Source organism: Capra hircus, unplaced genomic scaffold (assembly GCF_001704415.2).
Source record: "Capra hircus breed San Clemente unplaced genomic scaffold, ASM170441v1, whole genome shotgun sequence".
Classification (NCBI taxonomy): Eukaryota; Metazoa; Chordata; class Mammalia; order Artiodactyla; family Bovidae; genus Capra; species Capra hircus.
In genome coordinates, this window is record NW_017189531.1 from 18,913 (window position 1) to 42,161 (window position 23,249).

A 23,249-nucleotide genomic window follows, 5' to 3' on the forward strand; every position below is an offset into this window, starting at 1 on the left:
AAAAATTCATTCAGGTTTTTCCATAATATCTTATAGAAAAACCCAAATGAATTTTGCGGCCAACCCAATAGATGGGGCTGCTGAACTTGACTCCAAATCTCCTAAACCTTGACTAAGCGGATGGGAAACAGAGCAAGGAGTGAGGTCCCAGATAACTCACCCATCAGGAACCCAGATTGAAAGAAAGGTAAAAGATACCTGTGGCTCTCTGCCCTGAAGTCTTTGTTTATAGTATATTCCAGTCCTTTACTTCTCGTTTCTTGGACATAAACAGTTGCACTGCTGTCCAACATGCCTTATGCATTTGAAAGTCTGGAAGCTGTGTCAGGCAGGACCTTGGGGATAGATGGCCAGTTTTCATGCTTTCCTTTCTAAAGGCTCTCAAGCACTAGGAGCTAAGGAGTGTGCAGGTGATAAGAAGGAGAGGCAACTAATTTTCGAACCCATTCCTTGCCTCCCATCCTGCATGATAGGAGATAATTATGTAGGGGTGTGGGGGGGTGGGTCTGTCAAGGCAGCTCTCAGGAAAAGCTCTAAACATCAAAAGTACTTCCCACATAGCTATTATCTGGGCTTGCATCCTCTATGCCTTCACCTTGTATCTCTTTAACTGCTCATCCATATCCTCACCCACAACTGTGCAGGAGACATAAAAGAGGGAACTGTGAAAGGATGAAGATTTAGCAAAATTGAAGGTGTCTAGATCTGGATTTGGGTGGCTATCTGTGCTGGTTCAGGTTCCATTTGCCTCCTTCCCCTGTTCTTCTCCACACCATAGGTTGACTGACCACTGCAGGCTGTATTTCCCAGGCTTCCTTGTCAACCATCTTCTGGTTGGGTTCAACCAGTGGAAGGCACTGATGGGAGGGTAAGAAATGTGGGGAAGCCAGGGTACTTAGGCTCTACCTTTTGTGCCTTTGGTGGCATCTCTGCTGTGTCTCTTCTATGGCTTCTGCTGTCAGTATACTTTCAATTCTGCTGTGTGATCCAATTCCTGGCTCAGGTCATACCACCTCCGTCCACTGTCCATTTTTCACCTTGCCCTGCTCTGCCAGATGTTGCAAGAGGGGCTGACCCCTCTAGGTTGTGTTTCCCAAGCTCTCATATTATTTGACCTCTAGTTTTCTCCAGTGAGATACTGGAAGCAGACTGATGGGCAAGAATGACATAAAGGAGAGGGTGTTTATTCCTTTCCTCTTGTTTGGATAATCCATGATAGACCTATGATTTCACTTTCCATCAGGTGACCCAAGTCCCTAGACTCTGGACATACTTCTTCCCTTATCCATTCAGCCTAAGGATGGTGTTAGACTCCTGCTATCACTAATCTATAACTTCCTGTCCTTCTTAGATTCTCTGCCTATCACCTATGTAACCATTTTCCATGTTAAATCTGTTGTCATAAATATTTGTTAATTTGTGTTCCTAGCTAGATCTTGACTATAAAATAGACTAGTGATAATGCAGCCTATGATTCAAGGTGAGTGAATGGGAGACTCCTTGGCCATTTGACTCAAATAAGGTGTTTGGCAACTGTAGGAGACAGGAAGAATAAAAGAAAAGCAGGCCCTGGCAAGGGCTGCAAAAGAAATGTATAATTATTGATAAACTGGATGCTATAAGGAATGAGGCTCTTGGAACAAGTCCAGAGGGAATAGTTCATAATCTTGAAAACAAGATATGATCCTGGGGTTGGAAAACCAACTCCAGACTGTTTCTCAACTGGTGTCTGAGAGTCACATGTTTTATGTATCTGATGGAAAATCTATAGATAAGAATATTAGTCTTAGTTACTGATTTGTTATTGATTACTGTTTCTTAATTAATTAATGGCTAATGATCATTTTGTTCTTTGGCCCTGAATGCCACGTATGTTATAATTTAACTCCCCACATATTCTTTCATTTCACAGCTGAAAGTATAATAAAGCTGGCTTAGATTCAGTTTTGGCACCTTCACCTTGGAGTGCTGTTGGTCCCCTGGTCCTCACTTTTCTCTGAATTCTTGTGCCTTCTCATTTTCTTGCCATATCGCACTTTCGGAAACCCTGCTTGTCGAGCCTGTATCGACAGGCAACAGCCCCTGAAAAGATGGCTTTCATTCACCACAACCTGGTGTCAATAGATTAGTTGTGGACCCATGTTTGGTTCAGTAACAATAGCAGCCAGAGATTCAGTGGAGACACTGGGCTGAACAAGATGATGCTACCTTTATACTTACCTGATTTCTTCAGGACCTTGCTCTTAGGACATTACTGTGCCAATTGTTTCAAGGATCTTGGTGGGGAGGTATAGGCTACTGGGTTAGTTTTATCTTTCAGTAGTGAGGCTCCTATGCCTGTTGAATGCCAGATCAGTATAGTTCTTTCCCATGACCAACCAGACACCTTCCCCCAGTGAACTCTGTGCCCCCCCAACAACCTAACACACACCAGACAAAACAGCCCCCAGGATTTATTTTCTGAGGATTTTATTGTGGAGGATAATACAGGAGAGCAGCTTTGGGTGAGTGTAGAGCTGTAGTTCCCTCCAGATACCTGGGTCCCCAGGTGATTTCTTGGAGGCATTGTAGGTTTCTGGGCAGGCTGTAAGATTACAGTTGGTGTTTGAGGTAGCTAATCAACATGGGGGGAATATCCAGCTGGTCGATGGCCTGTGGCTGGCTGGTGTGGCACAGGGATCTGCGGATAACTAAACGAGCCTGTGATAGTAGTGATCGTGGAGTGGCTACAGTAAGGAAAAACAGGTTTTGAGAAGCAATTCTCAGGATGGTTCTCCCACTCAAGCCTACATCCATCCTACCCTGGCTACTGCAGCCCTAACTGATATTTCCGTTCTAAGAAATGCCCCCCTCCCTGCCCTAAAATGCATGGTACCAATGGGGACACATTGAAGCCTAGAGAGGGCACGTTCAAGGCCACAAAACTGTCATTGGCAGAGCCAGAAACACAAATTGGGATTGTGCAAACCTTACCTCATCTTAGTAAACCTTCCCCTAAAAAGGAATCTGTAACCTCTTCTCAACTGGGGCCCCAAGAAAGGGAAGACAATGGTGCTTTCTCCAATTCACCCCAGAAATATTAACTTAGGGGGTTATTTGTGTTCCTGGGACATCCAAGCCAGGAGACCTATTAGAGCTGGTCTGCTTGACACTCACCTCGGGCCTGTACCAGCAATGCAGTGCCTTTATCATATTGCGAGTTCAGGTCCAGGGAGAGAGATGGAAGGTAGATGTTAGCACCAAAATCAATTAACAGCCGGATGTACTCTGGCTCACAATTATGGTGGAGGCAGATTTCAAGGAGGGTGCGGGGCCGTGAGACTCGAGCCAACAGGTGCTGGTCAGTACAGTTGTAGTCAGGGTCTGCCCCATGGAGCAAAAGCAGGCGGAAACAATCAAGGTGACCATAGACTGCAGCCAAATAGAGGGGGCCAGAACATGAAGCTATGTTCGATGCCCAGACTGGTAGTTTTGCCTTGACATTGACCTCTGCACCATGACGCAGGAGCTCCTGCAGGATGGCAACAGCACCATCACGGGCAGCTGTGAGCACAGGAGAGCAGTTGTTGTAGATGCTACCACCAGGACAGGCACCAGCTTCCAAAAGCACACGCACGCAGTCCAGATGGCCATGACTGACAGCGGTAAAAAGTGGTGTCTGTGCCTTGACGTCTAAGCTATCAACATCAGCACCATGTGCCAGGAGGACCTGCAGGCAGCTAAGGTGGCCATAAGAAGCAGCCAAGCGCAAGGGTGTCCCAGGGACACCCCAGCCACTCCTACTGTTGATAAATCTTTTGTAACGCTCCTGGCACAAAAGCTGGTCCAAAGTATAGGAATCATTGTTGTACACTGCTTGATTGAGAGCTTGTATCTCTCCTGTGTTGGTGTCCTCCTTCTCATCAGGTTGCAGGATGGAGAAGATCTTGGTGATGTCCATGAGGTTTTCACCTTGGCTGATTGGAGCAGAACTATTCTCATTATGAGCAGGAGGATATGCCAGATCTGTGGGTGACAAAAACAGGAGACTGAGGGCTGCCATCAAAAGCCTGGATGCTTGGTCCCCTATCCTGTACTATCAGGCTCTACACTCATTGGCTCTCTGCTTCTAACTCCTACTCCATCTTATTTCAGACCCTAGAGATGGCTGCCAAAATAGATCAGGTCATTTCACAGCCTGGTACTTTTGCATATGTTGTTCTGCCTACCCTTCAAACTCCTACTTCTGGGAAGCCTTCCCTAATCTCTGCCCCTTCTCAGGGTTTCTAAAGGATTACAACTAGGCTTTAGCTATGAACTTTCACATCTTATTTCCACTTATCTGTGCTTCATCAATGTGTAAACTCCAAGGTGAGGACTCCTGTATCCATCTTATTATTCCTCCATTCCCAGCAGAGCCTACATCATGGCTAGGGAGTTGGTAGATGCATCTTAGTTCAGAATGTGTGGGCTAAAGAGGTGGTTCTGGTCTGACAGTTGCTAGGCCAACAGAATGGTGCTTTGTGGTGTCAAGTGGTCATCCCTGAGCATTCTGACAGCAGTCTTATGGGGGCAGGCCCTCAACTCTACCCCTCAGCCTTTTAGATGAGATTCAACAACTTCATGGGCTTCCCTAGTGGCTCAGATGGTAAAGATCTGCCTGCAATAAAGGAGACCTGGGTTTGATCCCTGGGTCAGGAGATCCGCTGGAGAAGGAAATGACAACCCATTCCAGTATTCTTGCCTGGAGAATTCCACGGACAGAGGAACCTGGCAGACTACGATCCATGGGATCACAAAGAGTCTGGCACAACTTTGCAACTAACTTTCACTTTTACTTTTCAATCTCTTTATAGCCCCTCATATGTGATGTCCACTCAGACTCAGGCCCCATGCTTCAGGCAACAGAGTTGCTCAGGAAATGGATGCTGAATGGCATCCACTGATTAAATAAAGAAATGGCATTATAAGAAATACACTTCAAGTAAAACAAACTTAAAGAGATAGTAAGAAATAGTTGAGGTTTCCAGGGCAAGTCCTCCTCTCTGTTGACAACTAGATTTTCCACCAGGACCACTTCAATCTAGGAGTCCCTTTGATTGCCAGCAACTCTTTGGAAACTTTGGCTTCTCCATCTCTCTGCTGTTGTTGTTCATGTCCAACTCTTTGTAACCCCATAGACTATAGCATGCCAGGTTTCCCTGTCTTTCACTATCTCCCAAGGTTTGCTCAAACTCATGTCCATTGAGTTGGTGATGCCACCCAACCATCTCATCCTCTGCTGCCCCTTTCTCCTCCTGCCTTCAATCTTTTTCATCTCTCTGAGTTAAGAATTTTCCCATCCTCCTGCTCTACCCAGCCTGGAGCCTTGCCTCAACCCTCAGCTCTTGTCTCCTCATTACCCCCAGGCTCTACAAAATCACTCATTGCCCAGTGACTGACTCAACCTAATGCTTTGACCTTTCTTGTCCTGTTTGTAATGCTCCAAAGTCAAAGTAACCCATCTCTGTAATGTCATCAGGATTAGCTGGTAGCTTTTTCAGAAGTTGAGTCTTCATCCTCTCCCATACCCTGCAGCCCTGGGCTCAAGGCCACACACCTTTTATTCACTGTAGACCTCAACCCCTCTGTTAGCCTGGGACCTCGAATATACACTTCACAGAATAAATTGTGAGGTGGGTGGATGGGTCTCCCTCAACTTTAGCTCCCCCATAAGTCAGCATCAACTCCATATATTTATTATTTATCCATTGGGGGGGTGCAATTATAACAAGAGGATTTTAGAAATCAGGCAGATCTAAGTTTGCAACTCAGCACCCCTATTTTCTATCTGAGTAACCTTTGGGCAAGTCTCTTCCCTTCTTTGGGATTCAGTTTCCTCATTTATAAGACAGAAATAGTCGTTCCTGCCTCATGGAACTGTTGAGAGAAAGAGTGTGTGTGTGCATGTATGCTTAGTCATTCAGTCATGTCTGATTCTTTGTGACCTCATGGACTGTAGCCCATTAGGCTTCTCTGCCCACAGGATTCTCCAGGAAAGAATACTGGCATGGGTAGCCATTTCCTTTTCCAGGGGATCTTCCTGACTCAGGGATCAAATCCAAGTCTCCTGCATTGCAGGCAAATTCTTTATTGGGTGAGCGACCAGGGAAGCCCCAAGAGAAACAGAGATACCACATATTAGATCTTCAAAGGTGAGCTTCCTCTGTGTCTTCAGTCTCTCCACTGGTTCCTCTCCCTCAGACATCTTTGGAAACAAAACACTTCTATGGTCCTTTGTCCTACTCTAGCTACCTTTCTTTTCTTCTTCACCTCCAAGTCACTTTTCCACCCTCTGCAGTGGCTCCATCCACCCTTAATCACACACTGAATAGTTCTTTAAAAGTCATCCTTGTGGTTAAATCTACTAGCTATTTCTCAGATCTTTCCTTTTCTGACTCTTCTGGAACATCTGACCACTTCTTCCTTTGTGGTCTTCTCTTGGCTTCCTGGCCAGCACACTCTTCTGATTCCCACCCCCTCCTCTGTTCTCCCCTGAAATAGTTTTGTCTTCCATGTTCTCTCCTTCTTCTAGAGCTATAGCTTTCATCTTTATCAGGATGAGTTCAAGCCCACTGCTCCAAGTACCCCAGCTCTCTCTTCAGCAAAGGTATGTATTCATTGAATTCTTTCAGGTACTTAAAAATCAGCAATATCACACCATCACCACTACCATCACCATAACCAAACTAGATCCACATCTCAGTTCCTCATCATCCAACTGGTCAACCAAACCAAATACCCAGACTAATGTCAGGTCTCTTTATCTCTTTCTTCTACCCCCATCTAACTGATTACCAAATCATATGGATTTTACTTCCTAGAGACCTCTATAGGCTACCCCTCTCAGGCTCATACTCATTGCCTGTACTTTATCTAGGCCTCTATCATCTATTGCATCAACTCTTACAGTAGTCTCCTAGCTAGTTTACTTTTTCAATAATTTCTTCTTCTTATGGCTAAAGTGATCACTTAAAAATATAAATCTTGTCTGTGCCAATCCTCTATTTTAAATCCTTTAATGACTCCCCTTTCTTTCAGAGTATAGCCCAGATGCCTTGCCAAACTTACAGGTCCTTCATGAGAAAACCTTGGCCAAAATCTCCAGCCTCACTTTCTACCACTCCTCTACTTATACTCCAAAATCTGTCAATAAGGGAGGAGAAGTTATATATATAACTTGACATATATCATGATATATATCTTGCTATATCATGCTTCCTTCTTTCACATGCAACTTCCTCTGATGGATTACTTCCTTGAGTCTTTCCTCTTATAGCACTATAGCAGTCATCACACTGTATCATAACTCCTGTATGGATCTGTTTTTTTCCCCACTGCAGATTGGGAGTCCCTATATGGAAGTAGTAAAACATGGTCTAGGATTCTGTTTCAATCTCATCTCTACCACTTAGTAGCTGTGTGACCTAGGGCAGATCATTTAATCTCTCTGTGTCTATTCCTTTATCTGTAAAGATAGAGTAATAGTAGTATCTATCTCAGAGGACTATTGTTAGGATTAAATGAGTTAATACATCTTAAGTATTTATAATACCACTTGAATGTAGTACTCAGTAACTATTTTCACTATGATTATTATTATTACTTAGGTCTTCAATTTCTATGACTGCTGCTCCCTCCTGAGGTTAAAGCTCCATAACTTCAATTTAGAGATGGAATAGAAACCAAGTTTCCCTACTCCCCATCCTGTTCTTTCTATTACCACCTGAAAAGCAAACACACATCCCTCCTCCTTGCCTCAAGCAGTTGTATTGTAGCTCCCAGAATCCTCAGGTTTGAGGGTCATGCTGGATTCCAGGACCTTAATCATATGATTTGTAAAGAAATGATTTCTTTATGAAATCATTAAATAAAATAAATCTTACTATTTTACAATATTACTATCTTACTCTTGGGAGAGTGATGTTCAGGGAAATGAAGAGGAAAGGGAGTGTGAAAGGAAATGCTGAAGATCTTACCAAGGTCATATTATGAGCCTACAGCAGGGCCAATATAATGAGCCTCCAGAGGGAGAACAAGACATAAACCCCAGCAGCCTTGGATACTTGAGTGAACTGTACCTCATTTCATTAGATAGGGTAAGAAAATCTAACTCATCTATTGTCTAACCTCACCATACTATTGTTTATTAATCAGAGTTATTATGTGTGGCCATTCTGTGCAAGGATCCTTCTCCTGATCCCCAAAGTGCAGGGGTTTTAAACTCTTTTTTGGTGACATCAGCCCCTGTGACAATCTTGTTAAGTCTCTGGCCCCATCTCAGAATGATTTTTAATTTTTTCTTTCGTTTTTAGATTAATTATCTATTTTAATTGGAGGATACTTATTTTATAATATTGTGATGGTTTTTTGCCATACATTAACATGAATCAGCCACAGGCATATGTGTCCCTCCATCCATAAGATATATAGAATTAAAGGAAACCAATTATATTGAAAAATAGCTATCAAAATATTTTTAAAATTGCATGACATAGTAATAAAAGTTCTTTATTAACACATTAAATAACAACTTATACTAATAATTTCTAAGTTATAATGAGCACAAATGACATTTCTAGATCTCTGTCACAACTGTAATATGAAAGGAAATATCTATGATTTCTTCTGGTGACCAAGTTACAGGAACTAGTAATATGATTGCTATTTGCTGCCTGCATTCATCCTTGAAGGAAGTAGTAAATTTCAGTTAGATTAGGGGAAAACAAAAGTGTTTGTTCATATCATCTGTATTTTTGGACTCTTTGAATTCTATCTAAGGCCCTCTTGTGGGGGTGTCTCTGAATCTAGGTTAAGAACTCCTTTGGGAGAGTGGCTGGTTTCAGTGGGCCCCAGAATAGTCTGCCAAGCATTAATAGACTATTTTTAATGCTCATTTTCCCCTCCTCCCCACATCGAGGAGCTCTGCCTTTCTGTCCTTGAGTCTATCCTTCTGCATCCACACATACTCACAAATACTAAACAAGGACACAAAGACAAACAAACCTTCTCCCTTCCTGTATTGCATAACTGCAGCAATTTCCCTGTAAGAAGTAGGACCATTTGAATCCCAGAGCCCAGGCAGACATACTTTCCTGGGACAAACACAGCAGGAACCCGTCCTTCTCTCTGTGGGGAGGTTTCCTCACTGACCTCCCAAGCACCGACAGAAACCAGACCCAGTGGAAACAGACTACAAAGGGTGGTGATCATAGGTTCACCAGCCAGCAGCCCTAAGAGTTCACTTGTTCCTGATAGCATTGTCATATTCTAGGCTCCAGGTACTTACCAGGCTGCCCCAACACCTCTGCGAAGCACTGGGCCTTGGTGGCCCCTCCAAGGGGAGCCCCCTACTTGCCCCAGGGGCTGGAGCAGGCAGAGCCCCCAGTTTCCACTATTAATAACACTGCCTGCAGTCTGGCTGGATAGATCCAGAGGGCTAATTTTAGGCTACCCTCCACCCCGCCTCCACCTTGCTCTGAAGGCCGTGTTATCTTACTAATGCCATTCTGGGAGAGATCCCTTTGAGAACAGGGCCATCCATGGGGAAGTCTTGGAAGGACTGACTGACAGGTGTCTGGCTGTGCTGAGACTTAGGCTCCTAGTGTGTCCCAGGGTACCCCTCCCCACCATTAAAATAGGCTACAAGGCCAGACTCCTGGCTGTGGGTGTTCCTATCCTTTCACCAAGGGTCCAGAGAAGGCCCAGTCTTCCTTAGCACACCTTCCTCTGGTCCCAGGCCTCTTCTTTTTCTCTTTCTAACTTAGCCTCTTTGGATTTCCTATTTCCTTTTTTGAACAACCAACAACAGATTGCCCTCTACTTCCCTCACCCAAATACCCCTACTCCCAAGAGTGAGGAGGATGGTGGGAAGCAGAAAATGCCATACTGGAACATATATGAACAAGGTTTGCCAAAGTTTAGAAGGCCCTATGTGTGCTAAGTCATTAAGTTGGCCCTGATCATTTATAAATGCCTCCCCCATCCACCAACCCACCAGACTCAGCTTAAAGAAAATATCCACAGCCTTCCCACCCTTTTCACACTTAATACATCAAACTAGATTCATGTGTCCAGCACTAGGAACTCTGTCAAAAGCTCAGATCTTTAAAGTGTTTTAGCTCTCTGGTTGCCATTAAATGAAGGAAATGGTAGAGAGATATCTTTAGAAATAGTCACATTATCTACCTTAGATGTCACCCAAAAAAGCAAGTGGAAGCGAGCACCTTCTTCCTCCTAGGAAGAAATGCCAGCCTAGCATTTGTTATACAAACTACACCACAAACCATCTGATCATGCCTGAGAAACATTTTATGGAGAAACTATTGAGAAGCCACTATGTGTAACATTCTAGATGTAGGAAGAATTAAAAAAAAAAAACTGTAAAATATGGTATCCTTGAAAGAGTTCACAGTTTATTAGGAAAAACAGACATGAAAGCAATTGGTATTTCTCATAATGCAACAATGGTTATCTTGTGTCCATATCAATCTCTCAGATTAGTCCAGGGGGTAAATGCAGGGTTCTGTGTCCCTACATGCCACAAAAAACAATAAAACTTGATTTTTCCTGAAGAGATTACAGTCTATATAGAACATTGATCCCAAGACCTCAGAGTGCTTTTTTTCCCTTCCAATTATCACAGAAGAGAAGGTTTCAGTCAGGAAAAACAGAAAAGTCATTGAGGGAACGAGAGATGTGTTGCAATTAAATACCAGCAGCTGTGTTTTACATGATTACTTTGGTATTAGAATCTGCATATTGAAAGGAATGTCCACATTTCTGAGATGTTCAATGACTTCTGCTTAAATGATTCCAAAAATAGGACACTCTACATCCCAAAGTAGTACATCTCATTATTGGACAGTTCAGTTGGTCCTTCTTTCTGCCAAGCCTCTATCTGCATGTATAAAGCAATCCTGACGTCAACTGTTGATCCAATCTTCACTTACCATTAGAACCTCAGACAACACAGTCACTTTGTTTGTCCCAAAACAGCCCTCTGGGGATCTGATCCCAGATATCACCCCATTATTTTATCTCAGTGGAAACAGCTCAGTTTCATCAACTGCTTATTTCAGATCAGTTCAGTTCAGCTCAGTCACTCAGTCATGTCCCACTCTTTGCGAACCCATGACTCGCAGCATGCCAGGCCTCCCTGTCCATCACCATCTCCCAGAGTTCACTCAAACTCACGTCGATTGAGTTGGTGATGTCATCTAGCCATGTCATCCTCTGTAGTCCCCTTTTCCTCCTGCCCCCAATCCCTCCCAGCATCAAAGTCTTTTCCAATGAGTCAGCTCTTCGCATGAGGTGGCCAAAGTACTGGAGTTTCAGCTTTAGCATCATTCCTTCCAAAGAACACCCAGGGCTGATCTCGTTCAGAATGGACTGGTTGGATCTCCTTGCAGTCCAAGGGACTCTCAAGAGTCTTCTCCAACACCACAGTTCAAAAGCATCAATTCTTTGCCACTCAGCTTTCTTCACAGTCCAAATCTCACATTCATACATGACCACTGGAAAAACCATAGCCTTGACTAGATGGACCTTTGTTGGCAAAGTAATGTCTCTGCTTTTCAATATGCTATCTAGGTTGGTCATAACTTTTCTTCCAAGGAGCAAGTGTCTTTTAATTTCATGGCTGCAATCACCATCTGCAGTGATTTTGGAGCACTCAGAAATAAAGTCTGACACTGTTTCCACTGTTTCCCCATCTATTTCCCATGAAGTGATGGGACCGGATGCCATGATCTTCGTTTTCTGAATGTTGAGCTTTAAGCCAACTTTTTCACTCTCCTCTTTCACTTTCATCAAGAGGCTTTTTAGTTCCTCTTCACTTTCTGCCATAAGGGTGGTGTCATCTGCATATCTGAGGTTATTGATATTTCTCCCAGAAATCTTGATTCCAGCTTGTGCTTCTTTCAGCCCAGCTTTTCTCATGATGTACTCTGCATAGAAGTTAAATAAGCAGGGTGACAATATACAGCCTTGATGTACTCCTTTTCCTATTTGGAACCAGTCTGTTGTTCCATGTCCAGTTCTAACTGTTGCTTCCTGACCTGCATATAGGTTTCTCAAGAGGCAGGTCAGGTGGTCTGGTATTCCCATCTCTTTCAGCATTTTCCACAGTTTATTGTGATCCACACAGTCAAAGCCTTTGGCATAGTCAATAAAACACAAATAGATGTTTTTCTGGAACTCTCTTGATTTTTCAATGATCCAGCAGATGTTGGCAATTTGATCTCTGGTTTCTCTGCCTTTTCTAAAACCAGCTTGGGCATCTGGAAGTTCATGGTTCACATATTGCTGAAGCCTGGCTTGGAGAATTTTAAGCATTACTTTACTAGCATGTGAGATGAGTGCAATTGTGCAGTAGTTTGAGCATTCTTTGGCATTGCCTTTCTTTGGGATTGGAATGAAAACTGACCTTTTCCAGTCCTGTGGCCACTGCTGAGTTTTCCAAATTTGCTGGCATATAGAGTGCAGCACTTTCACAGCATGATCTTCCAGGATTTGAAATAGCTCAACTGGAATGCCATCACCACCACTAGCTTTGTTTGTAGTGATGCTTTCTAAGGCCCACTTGACTTCACATTCCAGGATGTCTGGCTCTTGGTGAGTGTGAGTGTTCACATCATCGTGATTATCTGGGTCGTGAAGATCTTTTTTGTACAGTACTTCTGTGTATTCTTGCCATCTCTTCTTAATATCTTCTGCTTCTGTTAGGTCCATACCATTTCTGTCCTTTATCGAGCCCATCTTTGCATGAAATGTTCCCTTGGTATCTCTAATTTTCTTGAAGAGATCTCTAGTCTTTCCCACCCTGCTGTTTTCCTCTATTTCTTTGCATTGATCACTGAGGAAGACTTTCTTATCTCTTCTTGCTGTTCTTTGAAAGTCTGCATTCAGATGTTTATATCTTTCCTTTTATCCTTTGCTTTTCACTTCTCTTCTCACAGTTATTTGTAAGGCCTCCCCAGACAACCATTTTGCTTTTTTGCATTTCTTTTCCATGGGGATGGTCTTGATCCCTGTCTCCTGTACGTCACGAATCTCAGTCCATAGTTCATCAGGCACTCTATCTATCAGAACTAGTCCCTTAAATCTATTTCTCACTTCCACTGTATAATCATAAGGGATTTGATTTAGGTCATACCTGAATGGTCTAGTGGTTTTCCCTACTCTCTTCAATTTAGGTCTGAATTTGGCAATAAGGAGCTCATGATCTGAGCCACAGTCAGCTCCTGGTCTTATTTTTACTCACTATATAGAGCATCTCCCTCTTTGGCTGCAAAGAATATAATCAGTCTGATTTTGCTGTTGACCATCTGGTGATGTCCATGTGTAGAGTCTTCTCTTGTGTTGTTGGAAGAGGGTGTTTGCTATGACCAATGCGTTCTCTTGGCAAAACTCTATTAACCTTTGCCCTGCTTCATTGCATATTCCAATGCCAAATTTGCCTGTTACTCCAGGTGTTTCTTGACTTCCTACTTTTTCATTCCAGTCTACTGACAGAATGTGGTCCACTGGAGAAGGGAATGGGAAACCACTTCAGTATTTTTGCCCTGAGAACCCCATGAACAGTATGGAAAGGCAAAATGATAGGATATTGAAAGAGGAACTCCCCAGGTCAGTAGGTGCCCAATATGCTACTGGAGATCAGTGGAGAAATAACTCCAGAAAGAATGAAGGGATGGAGCCAAAGCAAAAACAGTACCCAGCTGTGGATGTGACTGGTGATAGAAGCAAGATCCGGTGCTGTAAAGAGCAATATTGAATAGGAACCTGGTCCTATTCAGGTCCCTGGATCAAGGCAAATTGGAAGTGGTCAAACAGGAGATGGCAAGAGTGAACATTGGCATTCTAGGAATCAGCGAACTAAAATGGACTGGAATGGGTGAATTTAACCCAGATGACCATTATATCTACTACTGCAGGCAGGACTCCCTTAGAAGAAATGGAGTAACCATCATGGTCAACAAGAGAGCCCGAAATGCAGTACTTGGATGCAATCTCAAAAATGACAGAATGATCTCTGTTTGTTTCCAAGGCAAACCATTCAATATCACAGTAATCCAAGTCTATTCCCCAACCAGTAACCGTGAAGAAGCTGAAGTTGAACGGTTCTATGAAGACCTAAAAGACCTTTTAGAACTAACACCCAAAAAAGATGTCCTTTTCATTTATTTAAAATCTATCCAATCCCTTCCCAAGTCTTGTCTGCCAATTCATGAACTGGTAGTGCAGCCTGTTTACACATTAACAGCATCAGGGAGTTCACCGGAGGTCAGATAACTCCTTAGGAAAGTGTCAAGTGTGTCCCAGTGTGATCAATGACTGACATTGGAAACATCAAAAAGCCTATCTCCTTCAGCTTGGTTTGAGGCAGTGGCCTGTAGCTGTTTATTACCTGAGGTTTCATGCAAACCTGATTAGTAGCCAACAAACAAGTTATTTATGATTCAGTATTATTCTTGGAAAAAAATAGTAGGATTTTTTTAATAGAAAATTTTGGAGATAATTGCATATTAACATACAGAGATCCCCTATAGACTTTACTATTTTCTCCAATGGTAGAATTTTGTAAGACAATGCAGTGTCTTATGTAGAATTTTGACATTGATTCACCTGTCTTATTCAGATTTCCCAAGTTTACCTGTAGTCATGTGTGTCTCAGTGTTTGTTTACTTCTATACAGTTTATCACATAGTAGGTGATAAACTCACCTCAGATTTCCTTTTTAAAGCTATATCTATTTCTTTCCCACTCTCTCTCCTTGGTCCTTAACCTAGCAATCTCTAATCTCTTTTCCATTTCTATAATTTAGACATTTCAAAATTATATAAATGAAACCGTACCCTTTGCAAGTAGCTTTTTTTCCACCCAGCATGCCCATGGGACTCATCCAAGTTGTTTCCTGCATCATTTGTTTCTGTGGTATGTATGTACCATGATTTGTTTAACCATTGACCCAATGAAAGATATCTAGATTGCATGTAGTTATTTGGCTATTAAGGAAAAACATTCTATGAACATCTGTGCACAGGTCTTTATCACTCCAGTTATATCATAGGATTTATGAGTAAAGTGATTACCCTAACCCTAACCCTAAAGTGATTACTCCCATTTACTCTTCCATGTCAGGATTGTTTTAGCTATACTAGGACCTGTAGCTTTTCATTATCAATACCATTTAGAATTAGCTTGCCTATGTCTACAAAAAATAGCTGAGACTTTGGTAGAAACTGTGTTAAGTCTATATAATAATTTCAGAAGAATTGACTGCTTTACTGTGTTGAACCCATGGTATTTTTATTTTTTTACTTATTGCAGTATAGTTGACTTACACTGTTGTGGTAGTTTCAGGTGTATAGCAAAGTGAATCAGTTATACTTATACATATATCCACTCTTTTTTAGATTCTTTTCTCATATAGGCCATTACAGAGTATTGGGTAGACTTCCCTGTGCTACAGAGTAGGTCCTTATTATTTATTTTTATATATAGTATTGTGTATTTGTCAATCCCATTCTCCCAATTTATCCCCATCCCTCCTTCCTCGCTGGTAACCATACACTAGTTTTCTACATCAGTAACTGTTTTGTAGATAAGTTCCTTTGTATCCTTTCTTTAGATTCACATATAAGTGATATTTTATGATATTTGTCTTTTCTACACATGGTATGTTTTTACAGTTATTTAAGTCCTTAATTTCTTTCATCACATTTTGTAGTTTTTAGCATATGTATCATGTACATATTTTATTAAGTGTATATCTAAGTATTTGAATTTCTTTGGATACATTGTAAACTACATTGGGTTTTGATTTTGGTTTCTATGTATTCATGTAGAAATATGATGTGTGTGTATGTGTGTTTTGATTTTATATCTTGCCACAGTGCTGAATTTACTAGTTGCAGTGTTTTTGCTTTTTGTATATTCCTTTGGATTTTCTATGTAGTCAATCATCTCATCTGCAAATAGGGACAACTTTATTTCTTCCTTTCCAATCTGTATGCCTTATTTCCTCTTCTTGTTTTATTGTAGTGGTTAGAACTTCCAGAATTATATTGAGTAAGAGTGGTGAGAGTGGACATCTTTGCTTTTTCCCAGTCTTGTGGGGAAACATTTAGTCTTTCATCACTAGGTATGATGTTAACTATAGGTTTTTTATTTTTATTTTTTAATTTAAATTTGTTTATTTTAATTGGAGGCTAACTACTTTACAATATTTTATTGGTTTGTTAAATAGATGCCCTTAGTCTAGGTTCAGGAACTTCCCTTCTATTCATAGAATTTTTTTTTTTTTTTGAAGTTGCTCAGTCATGTCCGACTCTTTGTGACCCCATGAACTATAGCCTACCAGGCTTCTCCGTCCATAGGATTCCAGGCAAGAATACTGGAGTGGGTTACCATTTCCTTCTCCAGGGGATCTTTGTGACCCAGGGATAGAACCCGGGTCTCTCTCATTGGAGGCAGACGCTTTAACCTCTGAGCCACCAGGGAAGCCTATAGCTTACTGAGTGTTTATATCAGGAATGTACTTTGGATTTTGTTAAATACTTTTTCTACATCAACTGATGTGGTCATATAAGTTTTCTTCTTTAACCTGTTCATATGGTGGATTAACATCATTGATTTTGAAATGCTGAATCACTTTCATCCTTGAAATAAATTCCACTTGGAAATGGTGAATAATTTTTAGTGCCTCATGGGCTTAGGTTCCTGGAGGAGGGCATGGCAACCCACTCCAGTATTCTTGTCTGGAGAATCCCATGGACAGAGGAGCCTGGTGGGCTACAGTTCATAGGGTTGCAAAGAGCTGGACACAACTGAAGCAACTTAGCATGCACAGGGTTACGTTTGCCAATATTTTGGTAAGGAATTTTATGTTTAGGTTGATGAAAAATAATGGTTTGTAGATTTCTTTTTTCTTTCTCTCTTTGATTTTGGTATCAGGGTAACACTGACCTCATTAATTGAGTTTAGAAATCTCTTTTCTTCCATTTCTGGAAGAAATTGTGTAAATTCATAAGATTGGTGTTAATTCCTTAAATGTTTGGTAGAATTCTCCAGTGAAACCATCTGGACCCAGAGATTTTTTGGGGAGGGGAGTTTTTACATAATGAATTGCACTTCTTTAATGGATACAGAACTATTCATATCAGTTATTTAATTTTTATTAAATTTTTGGTAGTTGATGGATTTTGAAGGTCAATTTTCTCTAAATTGTCGTGATTACAAGTGTGAAGTTGTTTGTAGCATTTCCTTTTAAAACTAATCAGTCATTTTAAAATTGATATTTATTTACCATCTTACTTAAAAAAAAAACAATATTTTGAGAAGTCTTATGTTCACAGCAAAATTGAGAGGATGGTACATAGATTTCCCCAATATTCTGTCCCTATGCACAAATAGTCTTCCCCATTATCAACATTCCCTACCAGAGTGGGCTATTTATAACAACTGATGACCTTACATTGACACATCATAATGAGCCTAAGTTCATAGTTTGCATGAGAGTTCATCCTCTGTGTTGTATGTTCTATGGATTTGGTCAAATATTGATATCTAATGATATGTAACCATCATTATAGTATCATTCAGAGTATTCTCATTGCCTCAAAAATCCTCTGTGCTCCACCTATCCATCCTACCCCTACCCAAGCTCAGGAACACTGATATTTTTATTATCTCCATAGTTTTGCCTTTTTTAGAATGCAGCATTTTCAGATTGGCTTCTTGCACTTAGTAATGTTCATTTAAGATTCTGTTGACCTAAAACAAGTAGACTGTCAGATATCTCTCAAGCAAAAATGAGTTTATTCAATATCAGCAGAGAATTGCAATTTGGAGTCAGTAACCATGGTGAGTTATGTGGAAGTCCTCCAAGGAAGGAGAACACTTTTATAGAGAGGAAAAGAAAGTTGGGAGAGCTATAGTAAACAGAATTCATGACTTTTCTTTGTCAGAGTTTTTGCCAGGAAAGAGTCCTTCTTTTCTTTCCATTGGGCTCTGCTATCCTCACAGGGCATGAGAGCTCCTCCTTCTAGTCTCCCAACTCTATTTAATTGAGGGTTCTGTGGTTTTGTTTTTGTTTTCACAGTTCCTGTATGTCTTTATATTACTTAACATCTCATTTCTTTTCAGTGCTGAAGAATTTTCCAATGTCTGCATCTTCCAAAGTTTATTTGTAAGTTCAGCTATTGAATATTTTGGTGACTTTTAAGTTTGGCAGATTACAAATAAAGCTGCTAGAAACATCTCTGTGCAGGTTTTGTACAAAAAAAAGTACTGAAAAGTGTTACTCACTCACTTGTGTCAGACTCTTTGTGACCCAGACTGTAGCCCACCAGGCTCCTCTGTCCATGGAATTCTCCAGGCAAGAATACTGGAGTGGGGAGTCATTCCCTTCTCCAGGGGATCTTCCTGACCCAGGGATTGAACCCATGTCTCCTGAATTGCAGATGGATACTTTACTGTCTGAGCAACCAGGGAACCCCATCTGAGGGAATATAAATTATCAATTCCTTTGGGTAAACTCAGAGTTTGATTGATGGAATTGTATGGTAAAATTATATTTAGCTTTGTAAGAAACTTCCAAAGTGTCTGTACCATTTTGCATTCCCACTAGCAGTGAACAAGAGTTCCTATTATTCCAGATCCTTCTCAGCATTTGGTGTTGTCAATATTCAGGGTTTTGGCCATTCTAATAGGTGTGCAGTAGTATCTTATTGTTTAATTTTGCATTTCCCTGATGAATAAGACATAAGCATTTTTTATATGCATATTTGCCATTTTTATACCTTCTTTGGCAAGGTGAGGTGTCTGTTATGATGTTTGTCACATTTTTTAATTAGGTTGTTTGTTTTCTTATTGTTGACTTTAAGAGTTATTTTTGTAATTTCTATGTAAGTCTTTTATCATAGGTATCTCTTAAAATTTTTATTGGAGTATAGTTGCTTTACAGTGTTGTATTACTTTCTATTGTACAGATGTCTCTTTTGTAAAAATTTTCTCCAAGTCTTTGGCTTCTCATTCTTTTACCAGTGTCTTTCGCCTATCAGACTTAAAAAAATTAAGTTAGCTTATCAATAACTTTTTTCATGGATCCTGCCTTTGGTGTTGTACCTAAAAAGTCATTGCCATACCCAAGGTCATCGAGGTTTTCTTCTAGGTTATCTTCCAGGAATTTTATAGTTTTCCATTTTACACATAGGTCTGTGACCCATCTTTAGTTAATTTTTGTCAAAGTGTGAGGTCTTTATCTAGATTTATTTATTTTTTTTACATGTGGATATCCAGTTGTTTCAGCACCATTTGTTGAAAAGACTATCTTTGCTCCATAGTATTGCCTTTACTACTTTGTCAAAGATCAGTTGATTATATTTACGTGGATATACTTCTAAGCTTTCCATTGATCTATTTGTCTATTATTTGCCAATAATACACTTTCTTGGTTACTATAGCTTTATAGTAAGTCTTGAAGTTGAATAGTGTCAGCCCTCCATTGTTCTTCTCTTTCAATATTGTGTCAGTTATTATGGATCTTTTGCTCCTCTATATGAAATTTATAATAACTTTATAATCAGTTTGTTGATATTCACAAAATAACTTCATGAGATTTTGATTGAGATTGCATTGAATCTATAGATCAAGTTGGATAGAACCGAAAACTTGACATTTTGTCTTCTATCCATTAACAAGCACTCTCTCTCCATTTATTTCCTTCTTCTTTGATTTCATACATCAGGGTTTTGTAGTTTTACTCAAGTAGATCTTGTATATATTTTGATAAACCTGTCTCTATGTATTTTTTGGTGCTAATGTAAATGGTATTATGTTTTGAATTTCTAAATTCTTCTTATTCATTGCTGATATATAGGAAAATGGTTGGCTTTTGTAGATTAACCTTGTGTCCTGAAAGCTTGCTATAATTGCTTATTAGTTCCAGGAGTTGTTCCATCCATTATTTTGGATTTTCTATATGCAATAATGTCATCTAGTACATAGACAGTTTTATATCTCCCTTCTGAATCTTTATAACTTTTATTTTCTTTTCTTAGCTAGGACTTCCAGTATGATGTAGAAAAGGAGTAGTAAGAAGAGATATCCTTGCCTTCTTGCTAATCAATATCTATGGTATTGATATCTATCTATCAATATCTATTGATATTGATTCCTTCATAGGAATGCTTTGAGGTTCTTACCATTAGGTATGATGTTTGCTGCAGGCTTCTCAGATATTGTTTATCAAATTGAGGAAGTTTCCCTGCACTATTTCAATGTTTTTTTTTTAATCATAAATGAGTGTTTGATATCACAAATGTTTTTTTCTGCATCTATTGATATGATGATGTGATTTTTATTTATCAGTGTGTTGCTATGATGAATTACATTAATTGATTTTCAAATGTTGAACCAAACTTGTGGTCATTCCACCTGTTTTATTCTTTTTAAACATTGTTTGATTTAATTTGCTAATATTTTGTTGAGGGGTTTTACAGCTATGTTCATGATAGATATTGATTTGTAGTTTTCCTATGAAGTTTTTTTTGTCTAGATTTGGTATTAGTATAATGCTGGCCTCATTGAGTATGTGTGTGTGTGTGTGTGTGTGTGTGTGTGTGTGTGCGCACAATTAGCCGTGTCCAACTCTTTGTGACCCCATAGACTATAGACTGCCAGGCTTCTCTGTACACAGAATTTTCTAGAAAAGAATACTGAAATGGGTTGTCATTTCCTACTCCAGGGGATCTTCCTGACTCAGGGATCAAATCCGTGTCTCCTGCATGGCAGGCAGATTCTTTACCACTGCTGCCACCTATGGTAAACCCTTCATAGAGTGAAGTAAGTATTCCCTCTGCTTCAATTTTTTGAAGAAACTGTAGATAATTGGTATATTTTGTTTTTCCCTTATTGTCCGATAGAGTCCACCAGTGAACCCATCTAAGACTAGTGATTTGCTTTGTAAGGTTATTAATCTTTTTAGAAATTATAATTGATATACAATGTTTTATGAGTTACAAGTATAGAATAGTGATTCACAATACTGTAAAGTAATTAACCTCCAATTAAAATAAATAAAATTATATTAAAAGAAAGAATAGTGATTCACTATTTTTATAAATTATAAAATGATGACTATGATAGATCTAGTTACCATCTGTCACCAGTCATTACAATATCATTAACTATATTCCCTATACTGTACTTTATATTCTCATGACTTATTTATTTTATAGCTGGAAATTTGTATCTTTTGATCCCCTTTATCTTTTTGCCCATCCCCCAACACACCTCCCCTCTGGCAACCACCAATTTGTTCTTCATACCTATGAGTCTGTTTGTTTTACTTTGTTTGTTCATCTGTTCTCTTTTATAGATTACAAAATGTATAAGTGAAATCATATAATATTCATCTTTCTCTGACATTTCTCTCCATCCACATTGTTGCAAATGGCAAGATTTCATTCTTTTTTATGGATGAATAATATTCCATTATTTATATATACTACCTTTTCTTTATCTATTTGTCTATCAGTGGACACTTTGGTGGTTTCCATATCTTGGCTATTGTAAATAGTATTACAATGAATATAGGGGTTCAGTTCAGTTCAGCTGCTCAGTCGTGCCCGACTCTTTGAGACCCCATGAACTGCAGCACGCCAGGCCTCCCTGTCCATCACCAACTCCCGGAGTTCTCCCAAACTCATGTCCATCCAGTCGGTGATGCCATCCAGTCATCTCATCCTCTATTGTCCCCTTCTCCTCCTGCCCTCAATCCCTCCCAGCATCAGAGTCTTTTCCAATGAGTCAACTCTTCGCATGAGGTGACCAAAGTATTGGAGTTTCCGCTTTAGCATCAGTCCTTCCAAAGTCTATTTGAATTAGTTTTGGTTCTTCAAATAAGTGCTCAGAAGTAGAATTGTGGATTAGATAGTAGTTCTATTTTTAGTTTCTTGAGGATTATCCATACTGTTTTCCATACTTGGTGTTCCAATTTACATTCCCACCAACAGTGTATGAGTGTTCTCTTTTTTCTACATGCTCACCAACTGTTTCTTGTTTTTTTGGTAATAGCCATTCTGAAAGGTGTGAGGTGTGGTGTTTTTTTGTGGTTTTGATTTGCATTTCCCTGATGGTTAGTGATGTTGAGCATATTGTCATGTGCCTGTTGGCCATTTTTATGCTTTCCCTGGTGAAAAAAAGAGTCTATTCATCACTACTGCAATTTTTAATAGGGTTGTTGGTATTTTGATATTGAGTTGTATAAATTTTCTATATAGTTTTGATATCAACCCCTTATTGGTTATATTGTTTACAAATGTCTTCTCCCATTCGGTAGATTGCCTTTTTGCTTTGTTAATAGTTTTTTTCACTGTAAAAGGCATTTTACTTTTCTCTCCTGGTGTGCATCTCTGCCTTGCTTCTATCTTAACTAAACAAAGCATTACTCTTTGTGCCCTCCCACTTGTTGTTGTGCTGTGTCTTTAGTAATAAACTTTGTACCTGCAAAAAAAAAATAGGCATTTTAGTTTTTATTCTCATTTACTTTTTCTTTTGTTGCCCTTGGCTGAAAACACATGTCAAAAAATATTGCTAAAACCAATGTCAAAGAGCATACTGCCTGTTTTATTGTAGGAGGTTTATAGTTTCAGGTTTTACATTTAAGTCTTTAATCCATTTTTAGTTTATTTCTGTATATGGTGTAATGAAGTGGTCCTGTTTCATTCTTTTGCATGTAGCAGTCTAGTTTTTTCAGTACCATTATTGAAGAGACTGTCTTTTCCCCATTGTCTCCTTTCTTGTAGATTAATTGAACATATAATAATGCTTTATTTAATTATGGTTTATTTCTAGGCTCTCTGTTTTATTATTTCTTGATTTAATAGTTATAGGCCCATTCAGATTGTCTATTTCTTTTTGTGTGAATTTTTGTTGATTTTGTCTTTCAAGAAATTGGTCTGTTTCATCTAGGTTATCAAATCTGTGAACATAGAGTTGTTCATAATATTCTCTTATTACCCTTTTATTGTCCAAATAATAATTTATATCTTCTCTCTTCTTCACACAGTTAACTTGGCTAGAGGGTTAGCAATTTTAGTAATCTTTGCAAAGAACAAGCTTTGGGTTTTGTTATTTTCTTTATTGAGTTTCTGTCTTATTTTATCTTTACAATTTTATTCAATGTCTGCTCTATTTTTTTTTCCTCCTCCTTTTGGTTTAAT

At 39.7% G+C, this 23,249-nt stretch overlaps 1 protein-coding gene across 2 annotated transcripts in view; it reads right to left on the reverse strand.

Annotated features, from left to right (window-relative positions):
* Window positions 1–2,452: 2,452 nt before the first annotated feature.
* ASB12 (ankyrin repeat and SOCS box containing 12) overlaps window positions 2,453–23,249 on the reverse strand; it is a 41,792-nt gene continuing 20,995 nt past the window's right edge. Inside the window, exons 1-3 of one of the 2 annotated variants that reach the window (XM_018044415.1) lie at window positions 9,308–9,430; window positions 3,157–4,005; window positions 2,453–2,726 (exon numbers count right to left, since the gene is read on the reverse strand). In XM_018044415.1, the coding sequence (XP_017899904.1) occupies window positions 2,593–2,726; window positions 3,157–3,940 (918 nt within the window). In that variant the 5' untranslated portion in view covers window positions 3,941–4,005; window positions 9,308–9,430 and the 3' untranslated portion in view covers window positions 2,453–2,592. Of the gene's footprint in view, window positions 2,727–3,156; window positions 4,006–9,307; window positions 9,431–23,249 lie in introns of those variants that run through there. The other variant, XM_005701468.3, reaches the window with a different exon arrangement.